Source organism: Aplidium turbinatum, chromosome 12 (assembly GCF_918807975.1).
Source record: "Aplidium turbinatum chromosome 12, kaAplTurb1.1, whole genome shotgun sequence".
NCBI lineage: Eukaryota > Metazoa > Chordata > Ascidiacea > Aplousobranchia > Polyclinidae > Aplidium > Aplidium turbinatum.
The window spans coordinates 6,554,078-6,569,396 of record NC_137483.1 but is presented as its reverse complement, the minus strand read 5'-3'; the positions used below and the strand labels follow the sequence as shown (position 1 = coordinate 6,569,396).

General features: G+C 41.2%; 1 protein-coding gene across 1 annotated transcript; it reads left to right on the top strand.

Annotated features, from left to right (window-relative positions):
• The first annotated feature begins 6,380 nt into the window (after window positions 1-6,380).
• On the top strand, window positions 6,381-11,978 carry LOC145780536 (uncharacterized). The gene is made up of 2 exons (XM_082592163.1): window positions 6,381-9,593; window positions 9,975-11,978. The coding sequence occupies exons 1-2, from the start codon at window positions 6,381-6,383 to the stop codon at window positions 11,976-11,978; spliced, it is 5,217 nt and encodes a 1,738-aa protein (XP_082448289.1).
• The last annotated feature ends 3,341 nt before the right edge of the window (window positions 11,979-15,319 follow it).

Here is a 15,319-nt window from a genome sequence, read left to right as displayed (position 1 = left end):
ACAGCCGTTCCATGCCTTTTTTTTAATCTTTACGTCGCTTTTACTGCGCATGCGTGCTGGTGCGTATTTTTTTCTTTTTTCACCTTCTCTTTGAAAGAAAAAGTGAATATATAGCTTCTAAATTTAACCGCCTTCGCCAAGTGAGTCAGTGGCGCGTGCGATTTTTGTCTGGTTCTTACTCCCAAGGATATGAGTTCGATACCACCAGGAGGTGATTCTTTTTTTAAACTAAATTCTAACCCGAAGTGACTCAATCGTTAGGCTACGCATTTTTGTGGCCGTTCAGTTTAGTTTGGTTTTAGTTCTGACCATCACAACGAAAAAACAGTATATGACAAACACAGCAGAGGTCTACAAAAAGGTAGAAGCGACAAAGAACGGACGTTATAGGCTAGCGTGCATGATACCGAAACAGGACAATCAGTTTAAATATGGCACGGCCGTAACACCTTAATAAAATTTTTATAAATTTAGAACGAAGAGGAAAAAAAAGCTAGTGATTTTTTCTAAATTAATAAAATTTTTGGGTGTTACGACCGTGCCATATTTTAAACTGATTGTCCTGCTTTGCTATCATGCACGCTATAACCAGTGGCGTAGCCAGAAAAAAAATTTGAGGGGGCCAAATATTAATTTAATGAATTGAAGAGAACGACAACGAATTACTGCGGGACCATCTAACGACACTCGCACGAGAGTCTCCAATGTGGCTGATTTTAAAGAAGTTCGCCACTCCCTAGAATTCTTTTTAGCAACGAAAAACAACGCTCGACATGATTGTGTTGACGATGACGGCGAGGTAATAAAATAAGTATTTCAATGATGTGAAGGACATTACTAAAAGAAGCATAATTTTTGCAAAATATGATCAAAAAATGTTTTCCCCTTGGATGTCAACTAACCTAGTTCTCCTTTTTAACAACGATTCAATGTCCGACAACATCGAATCCACATATAAACGACAATATTGCCAGCCGATGTAAATTAGCACTTCGGATTAAGACTTTGTTAAAATAAACATCGAGAATTACAAACAAGACTTACAGCGCTGGTGATCGCAGATGGATATATTCCATCAATAACAAATGTCCCCGCACAATGACCGCCGGTGCTACCTCCTCAATCGGCCAAGTTTGGCCGCCGGTCTCTTCTAACCAATTATTTAATTTCGCAATAGAATGATCGTGGATTAACTGTCGAACATATGTAGTATCAAAGAGTGACGCAAAATTAGGTCAGCGAGTCATAATCGCCACTGTTGCATTGTGCGGGGACATTTGTTATTGATGGAATATATCCATCTGCGATCACCAGCGCTGTAAGTCTTGTTTGTAATTCTCGATGTTTATTTTAACAAAGTCTTAATCCGAAGTGCTAATTTACATCGGCTGGCAATATTGTCGTTTATATGTGGATTCGATGTTGTCGGACATTGAATCGTTGTTAAAAAGGAGAACTAGGTTAGTTGACATCCAAGGGGAAAACATTTTTTGATCATATTTTGCAAAAATTATGCTTCTTTTAGTAATGTCCTTCACATCATTGAAATACTTATTTTATTACCTCGCCGTCATCGTCAACACAATCATGTCGAGCGTTGTTTTTCGTTGCTAAAAAGAATTCTAGGGAGTGGCGAACTTCTTTAAAATCAGCCACATTGGAGACTCTCGTGCGAGTGTCGTTAGATGGTCCCGCAGTAATTCGTTGTCGTTCTCTTCAATTCATTAAATTAATATTTGGCCCCCTCAAATTTTTTTTCTGGCTACGCCACTGGTTATAGCGTGCATGATAGCAAAGCAGGACAATCAGTTTAAAATATGGCACGGTCGTAACACCCAAAAATTTTATTAATTTAGAAAAAATCACTAGCTTTTTTTTCCTCTTCGTTCTAAATTTATAAAAATTTTATTAAGGTGTTACGGCCGTGCCATATTTAAACTGATTGTCCTGTTTCGGTATCATGCACGCTAGCCTATAACGTCCGTTCTTTGTCGCTTCTACCTTTTTGTAGACCTCTGCTGTGTTTGTCATATACTGTTTTTTCGTTGTGATGGTCAGAACTAAAACCAAACTAAACTGAACGGCCACAAAAATGCGTAGCCTAACGATTGAGTCACTTCGGGTTAGAATTTAGTTTAAAAAAAGAATCACCTCCTGGTGGTATCGAACTCATATCCTTGGGAGTAAGAACCAGACAAAAATCGCACGCGCCACTGACTCACTTGGCGAAGGCGGTTGAATTTAGAAGTTATATATTTACTTTTTCTTTCAAAGAGAAGGTGAAAAAAGAAAAAAATACGCACCAGCGCGCATGCGCAGTAAAAGCGACGTAAAGATTAAAAAAAAGGCATGGAACGGCTGTATTTACGGCGCCGTAAACGTAGCCACTTCCAAAAAAAAAACATTGCTACTAATTTGTTAGCAAAACCATTTTGAATTATAGTAGTCTATCTGGAAGGTAGTCTCTAATGAACATGAAAAACAGAAGCGTCAACTACTTTGAAGTAATAGGCCACATTTAAACTGCTGGAGTTTTAATGAATGGGAATATAATTGCATTCCATTTGCTACAGCACATCAGCAACGTGAAAAAGGAGGCATATTTTAGTAAACTCTACACTGTTCAGTGTAGGCTAGCCTACCACATGCTTACCAAATTCTAGTTCAAAGGAATGTGCTGTCAACATAATATTCAATGTTGACACTCAATTCAATTCTGAAAATGTGTGAGCTAAGTTGAGATCACAGTAAGAACTTAAGTTAAAAGTTTAGCGTTAAAGGTGAATTCACAGTTGACTACGGTATATAGCAGCCTATGTGTGTATAATATACTAATTAACCACCCGAAGCTAATCACCATAAATGTAAATGGGTCAGTTGTGTAACAAAACATTGAAACTATTTCAATTTTTTTTTAATGTGATCTAGGCCTATAATTTCAACCTAGCATTCCATAGAGCAGGGGTTCCCAACATTTTTTTACACTGTGGTCCCCTTTGAAAATTTTGAAGAATCAATGGCCTCCTTATTTTTTTAACCTTTTTAAAAAATTAAGAAACATCGTTTTAAAAAACTTGTTTATACAGCAACAGGTAGACCATTTCATGAAGATTTGGGCAAAATGTACTAGCATTTTTATTAAATTTTAATTTATTTCTTTGTTATATAGTGTTGGAGTGGATAGAGATGATACATTAAAAAAATTATTATTTTTCAAATTTTGCCGCCATGGCCTCCTTGAAAAAGGCTCATGGCCAACTAGGGGGCCATGGTCCCCAGGTTGGGAACCCCTGCCATAGAGGTAGCCATGTTGATACCTCTGATGTAATATGAACCAAACGCATGTAATACAAATCAATCTACCAGTTATAACAAATTTCCTCAAAACGTAAGCCTACAGTAGCAGCCTATCATTTGCAAAGTTCGTTACGGTCAGCCTAACCAGTGTTACAAGCAGGGTTGCCAGATTGATAAAACAAAAAAGGCCAAATGCATCCCCCAAAAAGGCCAAATTACAGAAAAAAAGGCCAAACCTGAGGTTTTGTTCTCTTTGTTGAAATCAGTGGTGTTTTTGCACTTACTTTCAACAACAAATTAGATAATATTTACCCAGTTTCTATTGTTCTACATGTTATCTGTTAAAGAAGAATCGCTTAGTAAAATTCCTGAAAAAATGCAATCCATAAAATACAAACAGATAGGTATGGAAACAATTACAATACAACTGAAATATGCATACAACATTAGGCTAAGCGTCATCCTGTAGACTAAAAAGCCATTAACGTCCACCAGTGAGACCCAGGTGACTAGTGAGAAGGAGTTAATATTGGCATATCACTTGATGCAATATAAAATAGTATATATATACAATATTTATACCCAATATAATTACTTGTAGGCTACATTAAACACCCAACACTGCAAAATCAGAGAAATCAATTGCATTTATGTCCAACATCTTTCCACAATGAACACTCCTTATTATAGGAAAGCTAGCGCCTCTGCCATTTCGTTACTGCTAGTTTCACCATAAACAATATCAGATGTGAAACGCCTTATCATTATGGCACTGCCATCAAAGTTTGTGCAACATTTTCCATTCAGCAGCCTGTCCGTTTGTATTCGCAAAATCGTTTCCAAAAGCTCAGTCTGCATTTTGTTTCGTGTTTATTTTCACTGCAGTAAGTAATGAAAAAATCCTCTCTACTACTGCATTACTGACAGGGATGCAGAGACATGTTAAAGCATAGCTAGCAAGGTCTTTGAAATGGGCATGATGTAAAACGCTACACCAAAACTTTTCACTGTTGCTAGGGATAACCAAAAGAACTATGAAAACCAAAAGAAAAAAAGGCCAAACAAATGCCAATCGGGAAACTAAAAAAGGCCAAAAAAAGGCCAAGCGGCCAAACAAAAATTGTCCAGCCAAACACTTTTCAAAAAGGCCAAATTTCTGACATTTGGCCGTAAAAAGGCCAATCTGGCAACCCTGGTTACAAGACGCCGCTAGTAAAACTTCTCAGTTGCTTCACCAATTTCACAAACTTCAACTCAATGCTGCCACAGCAAATTTGGAAAAAGCACAAGATTTAAGAAAAAAAAGCACAAGATTTGGATACAAAAGCACAAGATTGCAAAATTGAACCTTTGCGTCCCGTTTTGAAGAATAACATGACTCTGAAATAAACAGTTTAGAGAAGATACATGCTTAGGTTACTAATCGCTGTTCTCTTTCGATTCGTGGTCTTTAATTTAATATCACAAAGGCTACATTTCGATCAGTTTTGTGTTCTTGTATCCAAACTTTTAAAATCAGGATCATTCAACCATTGACGATTAAAAGGCTGTTTATACCACTTTTTCGTTTTGGGACTTGAGGAATGATTGTCATTATTTGATGCTGATGTACTCTTTTCGCTGCTCTTGTTATCTACAATCGAGCAACACAACCTCTGAGTCTGACGACGAGCACATACCGTACTCTCTTCAGATCAAGTTTTTAGCTAATCTGGTCAGGCTTGATAACTCAATGAGTAAAATTGGTCAATATGCCTAAGTACGTAGCCTACCAGAAACCTAGTTACCAAAACCTTTAGTTCCAGTCCTTCATTCTCTACCAAACTCAAACCATGGTAGCAACGATTAATTTGACTTTGATCAAAAAACACAAGGTTTAGCCAAAAATAGATCGGAAAGCACAAGAACACAAGATCAAAAGTAAAAACACAAGATCTTGTGATAAAACACAAGCCGTGGCACCACTGCTTCAACTCCGATTTACCAGAAGTTCTCACCACAATCTGCTTCAAAAATTTTCTGTTTGGTCAACGTAAACAGCAAAAACGTAACACGTGTTAGAAACGATTCCCCGCCCATTTAATATTATTGTTGTATCTCTGCTCCATTCTATTTTCATGCTTGAGTGACCCGGCCATGCATTAACAATTTTTGCTAGTTGATCTTTCTTTTTAAGTTTTGGCATGGACTGGAGTGGTCATTGTTTTATAAATCTGGAGAACTGGGGATTTGGAGTGACTAGGGAATATGTAAGAATTCGGTAAGCAACTGTTTGTTTCGTTTTATTATTGTCGTTTCCAATACACCATTTCTTCTAATAAGTAAGGCCTGCACTTTGTCCAGTCTAGGCAGAAAACGTTTGAGATATCATTTATAAAACATACCTTTGCTTGGTGCAAGGTTATGCCTGTCTAGTTAACTCTAGCTAGTTGTGTAATTTGTTTGTTATCCTAGGGTAGTCTTTTCAGGTCTGCCAAGGATTCATTTATGGTATGTGCCTTTGTCTAGCTCACTTTAGCTAGTTGTGTAATTTGTTTTGTTATCCTAGGGTAGTCTTGTCAGGTCTGCCAAGGATTCACTATTGGTTTGTGCCTTTGAGCCTGCCATGCTGTAAAGTTTGTTTGAATTTTGTAATTTGTTTGTTATCCTAGGGTAGTCTTTTCAGGTCTGCCTAGGATTCATTTTGTTGGTGTGTGCCTTTGAGCCTGCCATGCTGTAAAGTTTCTTTGAACTTTGTAACTAGTTGTTTGTTATCCTAGGGTAGTCTTTTCAGGTCTGCCAAGGATTCATTTTTTGGTTTGTGCCTTTGAGCCCGCCACGTTGTAAACTTTGTTTAAATTTTGTAAATAGATCTTCACTTTGGGCAGTCTTGTCAGGTCTGCCAAAGATTGAAGCTTCTAAGCCTGTACTCTGTCAGGCCATTGTTCTAGTCAGGTAGAACTGGTTACCGTTAAACCCTGTAATTTTAGTAGGTTGCTTACTGACATTCTCCGTAATATCGTGAAGGTCAATTGTCACCTCACCTAAGGTAAGTACCGTACAGATTTTGTTTTTTGTAGCTTGTATATTGCTGTGTGTTAATTATGGCTCGTAAAAAGCCCAAGCAAACCCCAAGACGGGGTAAGCCAAATGGTTATGCTAGTGGCTCAACAGAGCAGCATGAGGCCGCCTCTAATATTAGTGGTCAACATGACATTAGCGAAGAGCTGCCAGGTCTCGTTGTGTTAGAACAAGAGCTGGTTGAAATCGAGCTTGGCATAACTTCCATCGACATGGAGCTATGCTCAAGTGATGATTTCCTGAGTTCTTCTGAAGTTTTGGAGGTAAAGAAAAGATGCCTCGAACTTCAAAGGAAGCTCTCCCTTAAACGTTTAGATTTACTCAAATGCAAACCACAGCAATCAGGCTCAATGGAATCTAGGATCAACCGTATGGGGGAAAGCATTTATGGTTTGCTTGAAGCCTGCTCTACCCTCCTTCGAAGCTGCCGAGAACAATCCAAGCAAGTGTCACATCAAACATCATCGGTAGTTATGGATGCAGGCAGTGACACAGGCAAAGCTGCTGAGTCTAGCAGTCACGTGACACCCCGTGAGAGTGGTGTAAAGATACCACCTGTAAAAGCAGAACAGGGTATCCTTCAGGGCAGCAGTAGTGCTAGTAATATTCTTAATCCTTACACATCTCCCTTTCGCACTGAAGCTAATAATAATAGTGAATTTCCCATCGTCGTGCCTCAACCCCAGCTCAGTGCAGGGTTTCAAAATGTTCATGGTCCTCGGTTGTCGCTGGAGAAGTTTGACGGCAATGTGTTAAAGTTCTTTAACTTTAAAAGGCGTTTTGAACGATACATTGAGTCAAACTATCTAAGCTTTGAAGATCGCATCGCCTTTTTGGAGGACAATTGTGTAGGCCAGGCCTTGGAAGTAATTTCTGGCCTGAGTTGCTTGCAAAATAGTGAAAGAGCATATGGAATGGCATGGGATAGATTGAGAAAAAGGTTTGGCAACCCTGGAAAACTCATGGCCAAAGTGAAGGAAGATTTGCTGCAAGGACCCCCTATTTCAGAGTGGGATGCGCCGGGCCTCACAAAGCTTTGCGACAAGATGTATAAGTGTGAAGTCAGTTTCGATGGCTGGGGTAAGTCCCATCTTTTAAACAGTGATGAGGTGCTTCAACGGCTGTTCCTGCGACTTCCTTATAAGTTAAAGGAGCAGTTTGTTAATGTTAATCACTTGGGATCGGACTGTGCCACGTTTGGCGATTTAAGAGTCTTGGTCGAGGATGCAGCCTCTCGAGCCGACAGCCAATATGGCCATCTTATGCAACCAGGCAAAGATGTTAAGAGAGCTCTACAACCAACGATGGCTCGATCTAATCCGCAAGGTGGCTACAAGCGTGCTTCGGTTTGCACAACCCAAGAGCAGATTTCCCAATCTGCTAACCATAAGCAAGAGTCCTGTTGTTTGTGTGCAGAGTCGCATGCCCTATGGAAGTGTGAGATGTTTAAACAAAAGCCTGTTGCAGAAAGAAGAACCCTGGTGCAAAAGCATAGACTGTGTTTTTGTTGCTTGAGAGCAGGCCACAGAGTGGTTGATTGCAGATTTAAGAAATCTTGTGCAACGTGTGGATCGAGGCATAATTCACTTCTGCATGTAAACCGTGTGGAAGAGGAAAGCCCCTCTGCTCTGAAGAAGGGCATCTCAGCAACAACGTCCGCAACTGTGCCAGCAACATCTGGGACAACAATTTTTAAGGTTTTGCCAGTTAAGGTATGGGCTGGGGACCCCTCCAACTATACCTATACTTATGCTTTTATCGATGAAGGTTCTAGCGTCAGTCTATGCTCCTCAAGCCTCGTATCTCGCTTAGGGGTTGCTGCGACAAAAAGCAATGTGGAGTTGCTGACCACCAATGCTGTCTCCTTTCATGACAAGAAAATTGATTTTTTGGCTGTGCAGGGAATGGAAGAGCAGGCTGTGTTTTCCGTTGCAGATGCTCTGGTGATGGACCAGATTGTGGATGTCAGCCACAGTATTCCCACCGAAGCACTTAGTAGTGCATATAGTCATTTGGAGGACTTAAAGTTCCCTGAACTAAAAGATAGGAAGGTTGAGTTGTTATTGGGTAGCGATCTTCACCAGGCTTATCTTTTGCAGGAAGTTCGTACTGGCGCACCAGGAGAACCATGTGGACTGCACACTCTTCTGGGTTGGACCATTTATGGGAAAGATGGTGGCGATAGGCAACTCAACTCACCAGTAATGGTAAACTTTCTTAGCGTAAAGGAGTCTTGCGATAGAATGTTAAATGTATTGTTGCAGGATTTTAATGACATCGATGAGCCACAGGCCCCCTGTCCTTCAATTGAGGATAAACGTGCGCTGCAGATCATGCAGGACACGGTGAAGAAGGTGGATGGACACTATTCTGTAGGGCTGTTGTGGAAGGATGAAGACCCGGACTTGTGCAATAATCGCTCTATGGCACTCAAGCGCCTAGAGGGAATGAAGCGCCGATTTATTACTGACCCGGTGTTATTCAATAAGTATCGTGATAAAATGCAGGAATATGTTAAATGTGGCTATGCTGTGCCACTTGAAACTGGTGTGGTAGACACACCAGGGAAGACGTGCTATGTGCCCCATCACTGCACGACCAATGCGGCCAAGTTTAGAGTCGTTTTCGACTGCAGCGCGAAGTTTAAAGGCGTGTCATTAAATGACAAGCTGCTTCATGGCCCAGATCTCACCAATAACCTTGTAGGAACATTGTTTCGCTTCAGGCAACATCCGATCGCTGTTGTGGGCGATATTAAGGCCATGTTTTCCCAAGTACGTGTAGACGAAGGAGACAGGGATGCCTTTCGATTCTTATGGTATCCGGACGATGATCTCAAGCGGGAACCTGTCGACTACCGTATGCAAACTCATGTGTTTGGAGCAAAGTCGTCGCCATGCTGTGCTGCCTTCGCACTTCGGATGACTGCCAAAGACAATGAAGCAGGTGCTGATCAAAACACTGTTAACACAGTTTTAAAAAATGTTTATGTTGACGATATTTGTCATTCATGTGAATCGCCGGATCAGGCTATCGAACTAATACAACAACTGCGTGAACTATTACAAAGTGGCGGCTTCCATTTAACTAAATTCCTGTCTAACAGTGCAGAGGTCTTGAGTTCTGTGTTGCAGGAAGACTTGGCGTCGAAGGTCGATTTGCCTCAGTGCCAGCTTCCAACGCAGAAAACCCTTGGTGTTGTGTGGAATGCTGCGAGCGATTGCATGGAGGTGAGGGTGAGTATCCAACAAAAGCCTAACACCCGGAGAGGCGTTCTCTCCATGATTTCGCAAACATACGACCCACTAGGTCTAATACAACCCTTCATTTTACCTGCTAGGCAACTCCTGCAGCAGGCATGTGACGCTCAACTTGATTGGGATGAACCCCTTAATGGCCTTGGGCCAGTAAACATTAATTGGGAAGCTTGGTTAAAGGCCCTTTCAGAGCTTGAATGTGTTTCCATCGCTAGAAGCCTGACTCTTTTTGGTAAATGTGCTATCCGCTTTGAATTGCATGGTTTTTGTGATGCCAGTACCAGTGGCTATGGGGTCGTGTTTTATGTTAAAGTGTTTTATGATGATTCTGTAGTAATTTGTAATTTTCTATTTGGCAAGGCTCGAGTGGCTCCATTAAAGCCTGTTAGCGTACCTCGCCTGGAGCTCACTGCTGCTGTGCTCGCTGCCAAAGTCTGCAATTTTATCCTGACGGAGTGTGATTTTAAATTCAATTGTGTTGTCTTATGGACAGACTCAACTGTTGTGCTGCGCTACATTAATAATACTTCGACTCGTTTCCACACCTTTGTGGCTAATAGGCTGAGCACTATTCACATGCTTACCAGTGTCAATCAATGGCATTATGTACCGACTACTTTAAACCCCGCTGACCTCGCGTCTCGGGGAGTTTGGCCTGATAAAGTTAATACCGCTAAGCTTTGGTTTAATGGTCCTAAGTTTTTGCATGATGTCACGAGCAATTGGCCAAACCAGCCCGACTTTGTTGGCGGAATTTCGTCAGACGATCCAGAGGTTAAAAACATTGAACGTTGCTCAGCTCAGCAACACACGATTACGGACTCAGACTCTCTATGTCGGTTGTTTACCCGCTACTCGCGTTTCCACGATCTGCAAAGAACGGTTGCATGGTTGCTTCGCTACAAATTGTACCTGAAAAGGAAATGCCGAGATGACTCCTTGACTGTTAAGACAGATTCGCTCAGTGTCGAGGAGATGGACGAAGCTGAACTTGCCATTGTCACAGCCGCCCAGCATCAAGCATACCCGACGGTGTTCGCAGTTCTCCATAACCACCCAGGATTTGACGCCCCGGTGGAACTCGTGTCCGACTTGCAGTTGAAGAAGCATGTGGCTTTGAAGGAGCTACAGTCCCTAAACCCCTATGTTGTTAACGGAACGTTACGAGTTGGTGGGCGATTGCAACAATCTTCTCTGTCAAGCGGAAGAAGGCATCCGATCATTCTCCCACATCAGCACCCAATCACCGATCTAGTGATCATGAGGTATCACGAACGAGAAGGACACATGGGATGCTCACAAGTCCTTACCGCCATTGCTTCCCGTTATTGGATTGTCAAAGGGCGATCAGCTGTCAAAAGGGTCTTGCATTCCTGTATGAACTGTCGTTTTTGGAAAGCTACCGCCGGAAAACAGCAGATGGGCAACTTACCTGCTCCACGCGTAAACAAATCCATTCCTTTTCAAGCTGCTGGCACTGACCTTCTTGGTCCATTGATGGTAAAGAGCGGCCGCAGCAGTGTTAAGCGATATGTTTGTATTTTTAATTGTTTGGCGACCCGTGCTGTGCACTTTGAGGTCGTGCAATCCCTGGAGGCAAGTGCATTCATTCAAGCCTACCGAAGATTCTGCAGCCGTAGAAACGTTTGTCCTACTGATCTGTACAGTGACAACGGAGGAAACTTTGTTGCTGCAGACCGCGAACTTCGGCAAGGACTCAAGAACCTCCATCAAAAGAAAGTCACCGATGCCTTACTTCGGCATGAAACGAACTGGCACTTCAACCCTCCGCGTGCTTCACATCAAGGCGGCTTCTACGAAATATTTTTTCGTTTATTAAGAAAATTGATGCGGTCGCTGGTAGGAAACGCTACGTTGGATGAGTTCGACCTTCTAACGCTGGTAGCAGAGATTGAAAGAATTTTAAACGATCGTCCCATCACTTCGCTCCCATCGTCACCAGATGATCTGCAAGCCCTGACTCCAAGTATGATACTCACCGGATCAGCTTGTGACACCCTACCGCCAGATGTTTTTATGAAGGCTGACGGTTATCGACGCTCTTGGAGAAAGACCCAATACCTCACAAACAAGTTTTGGGAACAATGGCTGTTGCAATATCTCCCTCTGTTGCAGCCCCGACAAAAGTGGTTTGGCACATCTCCAAGCTTGAAACCAGGCGATTTGGTACTGGTAACGGACGAGGCAACTAAACGTGGGCACTGGCCCAAGGCTATTGTAAAGGAAGTTATGCCGGACACTAATAAACTTGTCAGACGCGTGCGAGTAAAGGTTGCTGACGGTACAGAGTTTGTTCGCGACATCAGAAAGATCTGCCTGCTAGAGGGCAGTATGGACTTTTAAAATGACAATTTTGTTTTCTAGGCTGGCTGGTTGGCACGATTGCACAACTGACATTGCTCATGCTGCTTAGGTTTCATATTTGAATTGTATTGCGTGTTTGTGTTTATTTTACTATTATTATTCTTGTGCTCCTCACTACCGCAGCTAGCGCGGCGTCGTCGATGCATTTGCATCCAGCAGTTCTGCCATAACTGTGTTATTGACTCCCATTAATAGTGTTGTTTCTATTTGCATCCTGCAGTTATTTACACTGTAGCAGTCTAGCTCTGTTTTTGGTCTGACTATTTCACACACCTGTCTCACTACTAATGCTTTTGCTATGTGCGATATTATTTTTCGTGTTTTGTCAATTCATTGCTTAATTATCACGACTCGACTTAACAGTCGCGTGTTTTTTCTGGTAGCCTACTTTTGCTCTGACGTTAATGTCACTTGCGCTGGTCATAGCATTGTGCAGTATTAGGTTGTATGTGTGCTTTTGTTTATGCCATATCCCCACTTCTGCCACTGGTACCATGTATGCTATCATTTGTTTTTCGTGTATCCGTTTATGCTGACTTCCAGTTGTCGGTAGACTTATGTTTTTGTGCTTAATTTTAGCAATCGCTAAGCATGTTGGTCAAAAGGGTTTTTTAACTCCTCTTGGGCGTGTCTTCGATGTCCTTCTGTAGGCTACTGTTATGCATGTTCTATTAAGTTTGTGTGTAATGCAAGCCAGCCTTTGTGTTGCAATTGTGATCCTTGCTAACCGCGAATATTTTTGATTCTGGTCGACATTTGCATAATTCGTGTTAATTGTCGTTTATGTGGCCACCTTGTGGCAATTAATTGGTTTGTGTTTTGCTTCGTTTTAATCGTTTTACATTGGTAAAACCCTCATTTGTTAAACTCTGGTTTTGGGGGTGGGTATGTTAGAAACGATTCCCCGCCCATTTAATATTATTGTTGTATCTCTGCTCCATTCTATTTTCATGCTTGAGTGACCCGGCCATGCATTAACAATTTTTGCTAGTTGATCTTTCTTTTTAAGTTTTGGCATGGACTGGAGTGGTCATTGTTTTATAAATCTGGAGAACTGGGGATTTGGAGTGACTAGGGAATATGTAAGAATTCGGTAAGCAACTGTTTGTTTCGTTTTATTATTGTCGTTTCCAATACACCATTTCTTCTAATAAGTAAGGCCTGCACTTTGTCCAGTCTAGGCAGAAAACGTTTGAGACAACACGTGTTACCAGTTTTTGGTTAAATTTACCTCACCTTTAAAAGTACCTATATAAAAGTTCTGTCCAGGTTAGCTTGTGCTACGAATTTCCAGGACATGAATATTTTCTTAATTTAAGTTTTATTCTCAGTGACCTTGAAGGTTCCCCAAATCTAGACAAAATTTTCCATCTGGCAACACGACAGAAAAATGAGTTGCAGACGATTATGTTTTATTGTTGCCGGACGCAGATAAATAAATTTTCACACTACGTTTCTAAATTTCCCATTTTCAACCGAGTTTCACCTATTTTAGTACATTATAATTAGACATGAATATGCTGAGCATGTTTAATTTAACACTTTAATATTCAAAGATGGCAAAAAACACTACAACCAGCAAGCGACATGCACAAACCACTGCTTTCCTTTGTCATTGTAATGTGCGCCTAATCGCGCATTACCTTCTTGGATGTCGATATAGCCTAGGCCAGGGATGGCGAACCACTGACCCACGGGTCACGAAGTGACCCATCACAAATTTTTAGTGACCGACTTGTCTTTTAAAATAATGAATTTAAAGAAATATTTCAGCAAATTTCGCGTGTGACAGTAAATTTAATGGCTTACTCATGTACAACAGTGTAAGGTGGTTAAGTTGTGGTAATGTTTTACAGCGATTTGTTGAATTGTTGGAAGAAGTACAACTTTTTTAGCTGAAAAAAATATCCAGAGTTAAGCGAAATTACGTGATTGAAGGATTTACATTTTTTCGCTGATTTCACAATGCATTACAATAAGTTAAATACTAAATTGCAAGGCTGTGGAAATAATTATCCATGTTTGGGCACATTAAAGCATTTGAGAAGAAACTCGCTATTTTTTCTGTAGACTTTGAACAAGGTCAGTTAAAATATTTTCCTCAGTTGTTGAAGCACTTTACCAGCACCAATTTAACTTATGAACAAAAGCAAACTGCACTCAACAAGTATGTTTTGCTGACGAAAGAGGCCAAAAATGTAATGTCAGAAAGGTTTACCCAGTTCCGAAAGCTAGATTGCAGTTCATTCTTTTCCGCATGCAATTCAATTTGAAAATCTTGAATTATCAAGCTTCGAATGGCTTCGTCTTTACAACTTGGAAATGGAACTTTCAAAAAGTGCAGTTTGGAAAGCAAAATTTGTGGACTTAAATCTTCTCCTACAAAAAATGAAAACGGATATGGATGGTTGTGACTTTCCTGCTGTTGAAAATCATGCTGAAAATATAATTCTTACAGAGTGGAACTCCCTGCCAAAGTTGTTTGAAACTATGAAAAGATTTGCGGTAGCTCTGTTAACGTTGTTTGGTTCTTCATTTTCGCACATGAATTTTATACAATCAAGCACACGGAATCGTCTCAGCTCAGATATGAGTGCTGCATGTGTGAAGCTAAAAACTACGGATTACCAACCAAGAATAATAAGACTTGCAGAGAAGATGCAGCAGCAAGTTTCGCATTAACATGTAATTAAATGTATGACCCACTTTTGCTTTTTCAAGGATTAAGGTCTCTTTTGTGACCCTTTGCCATCCCTGGCCTAGGCGTTGCAAACATCTATGTTTGTACCTTAATTACTTTATTAGCGTGACCCCACGTGGTAGCGGCCACAAGCAATACTTTGAGGGAACTGAGCTCACTCGAGTAGAGAGACCATTGTCGAGGACTGAAAATTACTGCAGCTACAATTATGAAGGCTAGGGTGGCAGCGCTGACCTTACAGGTCTTGCGTTGCCATCCTGCTGTGCTGATAGACACTCAGTTTGTATGTGCTTCTTGTTTTTTTATCGCCAACAAAACAGTAAACTGGATGCCACTCCCACAACGGCCTTGTTTTTATCTTCAACCTCGGACTGAGAAAGCTTAATCCTAGCAGTTCCGTATTAGCCTACTGGAAGAAGGGTGAACTAACGTGACAGGCCCGGTCACCAAGTTTTATAGAGTGAAGTTTTCAATTGTTCAAGTGTTGTTGTTTGTGCATTCACTACCGTAGTAGCGGCTATACAGGAAGTCGTCCTTCAAATGGGTTACTAATAATCATGTTTTCATTTGCGCCATTGCGATAACGTACAGCAGGCTACACTGCGATCACACTTCAATT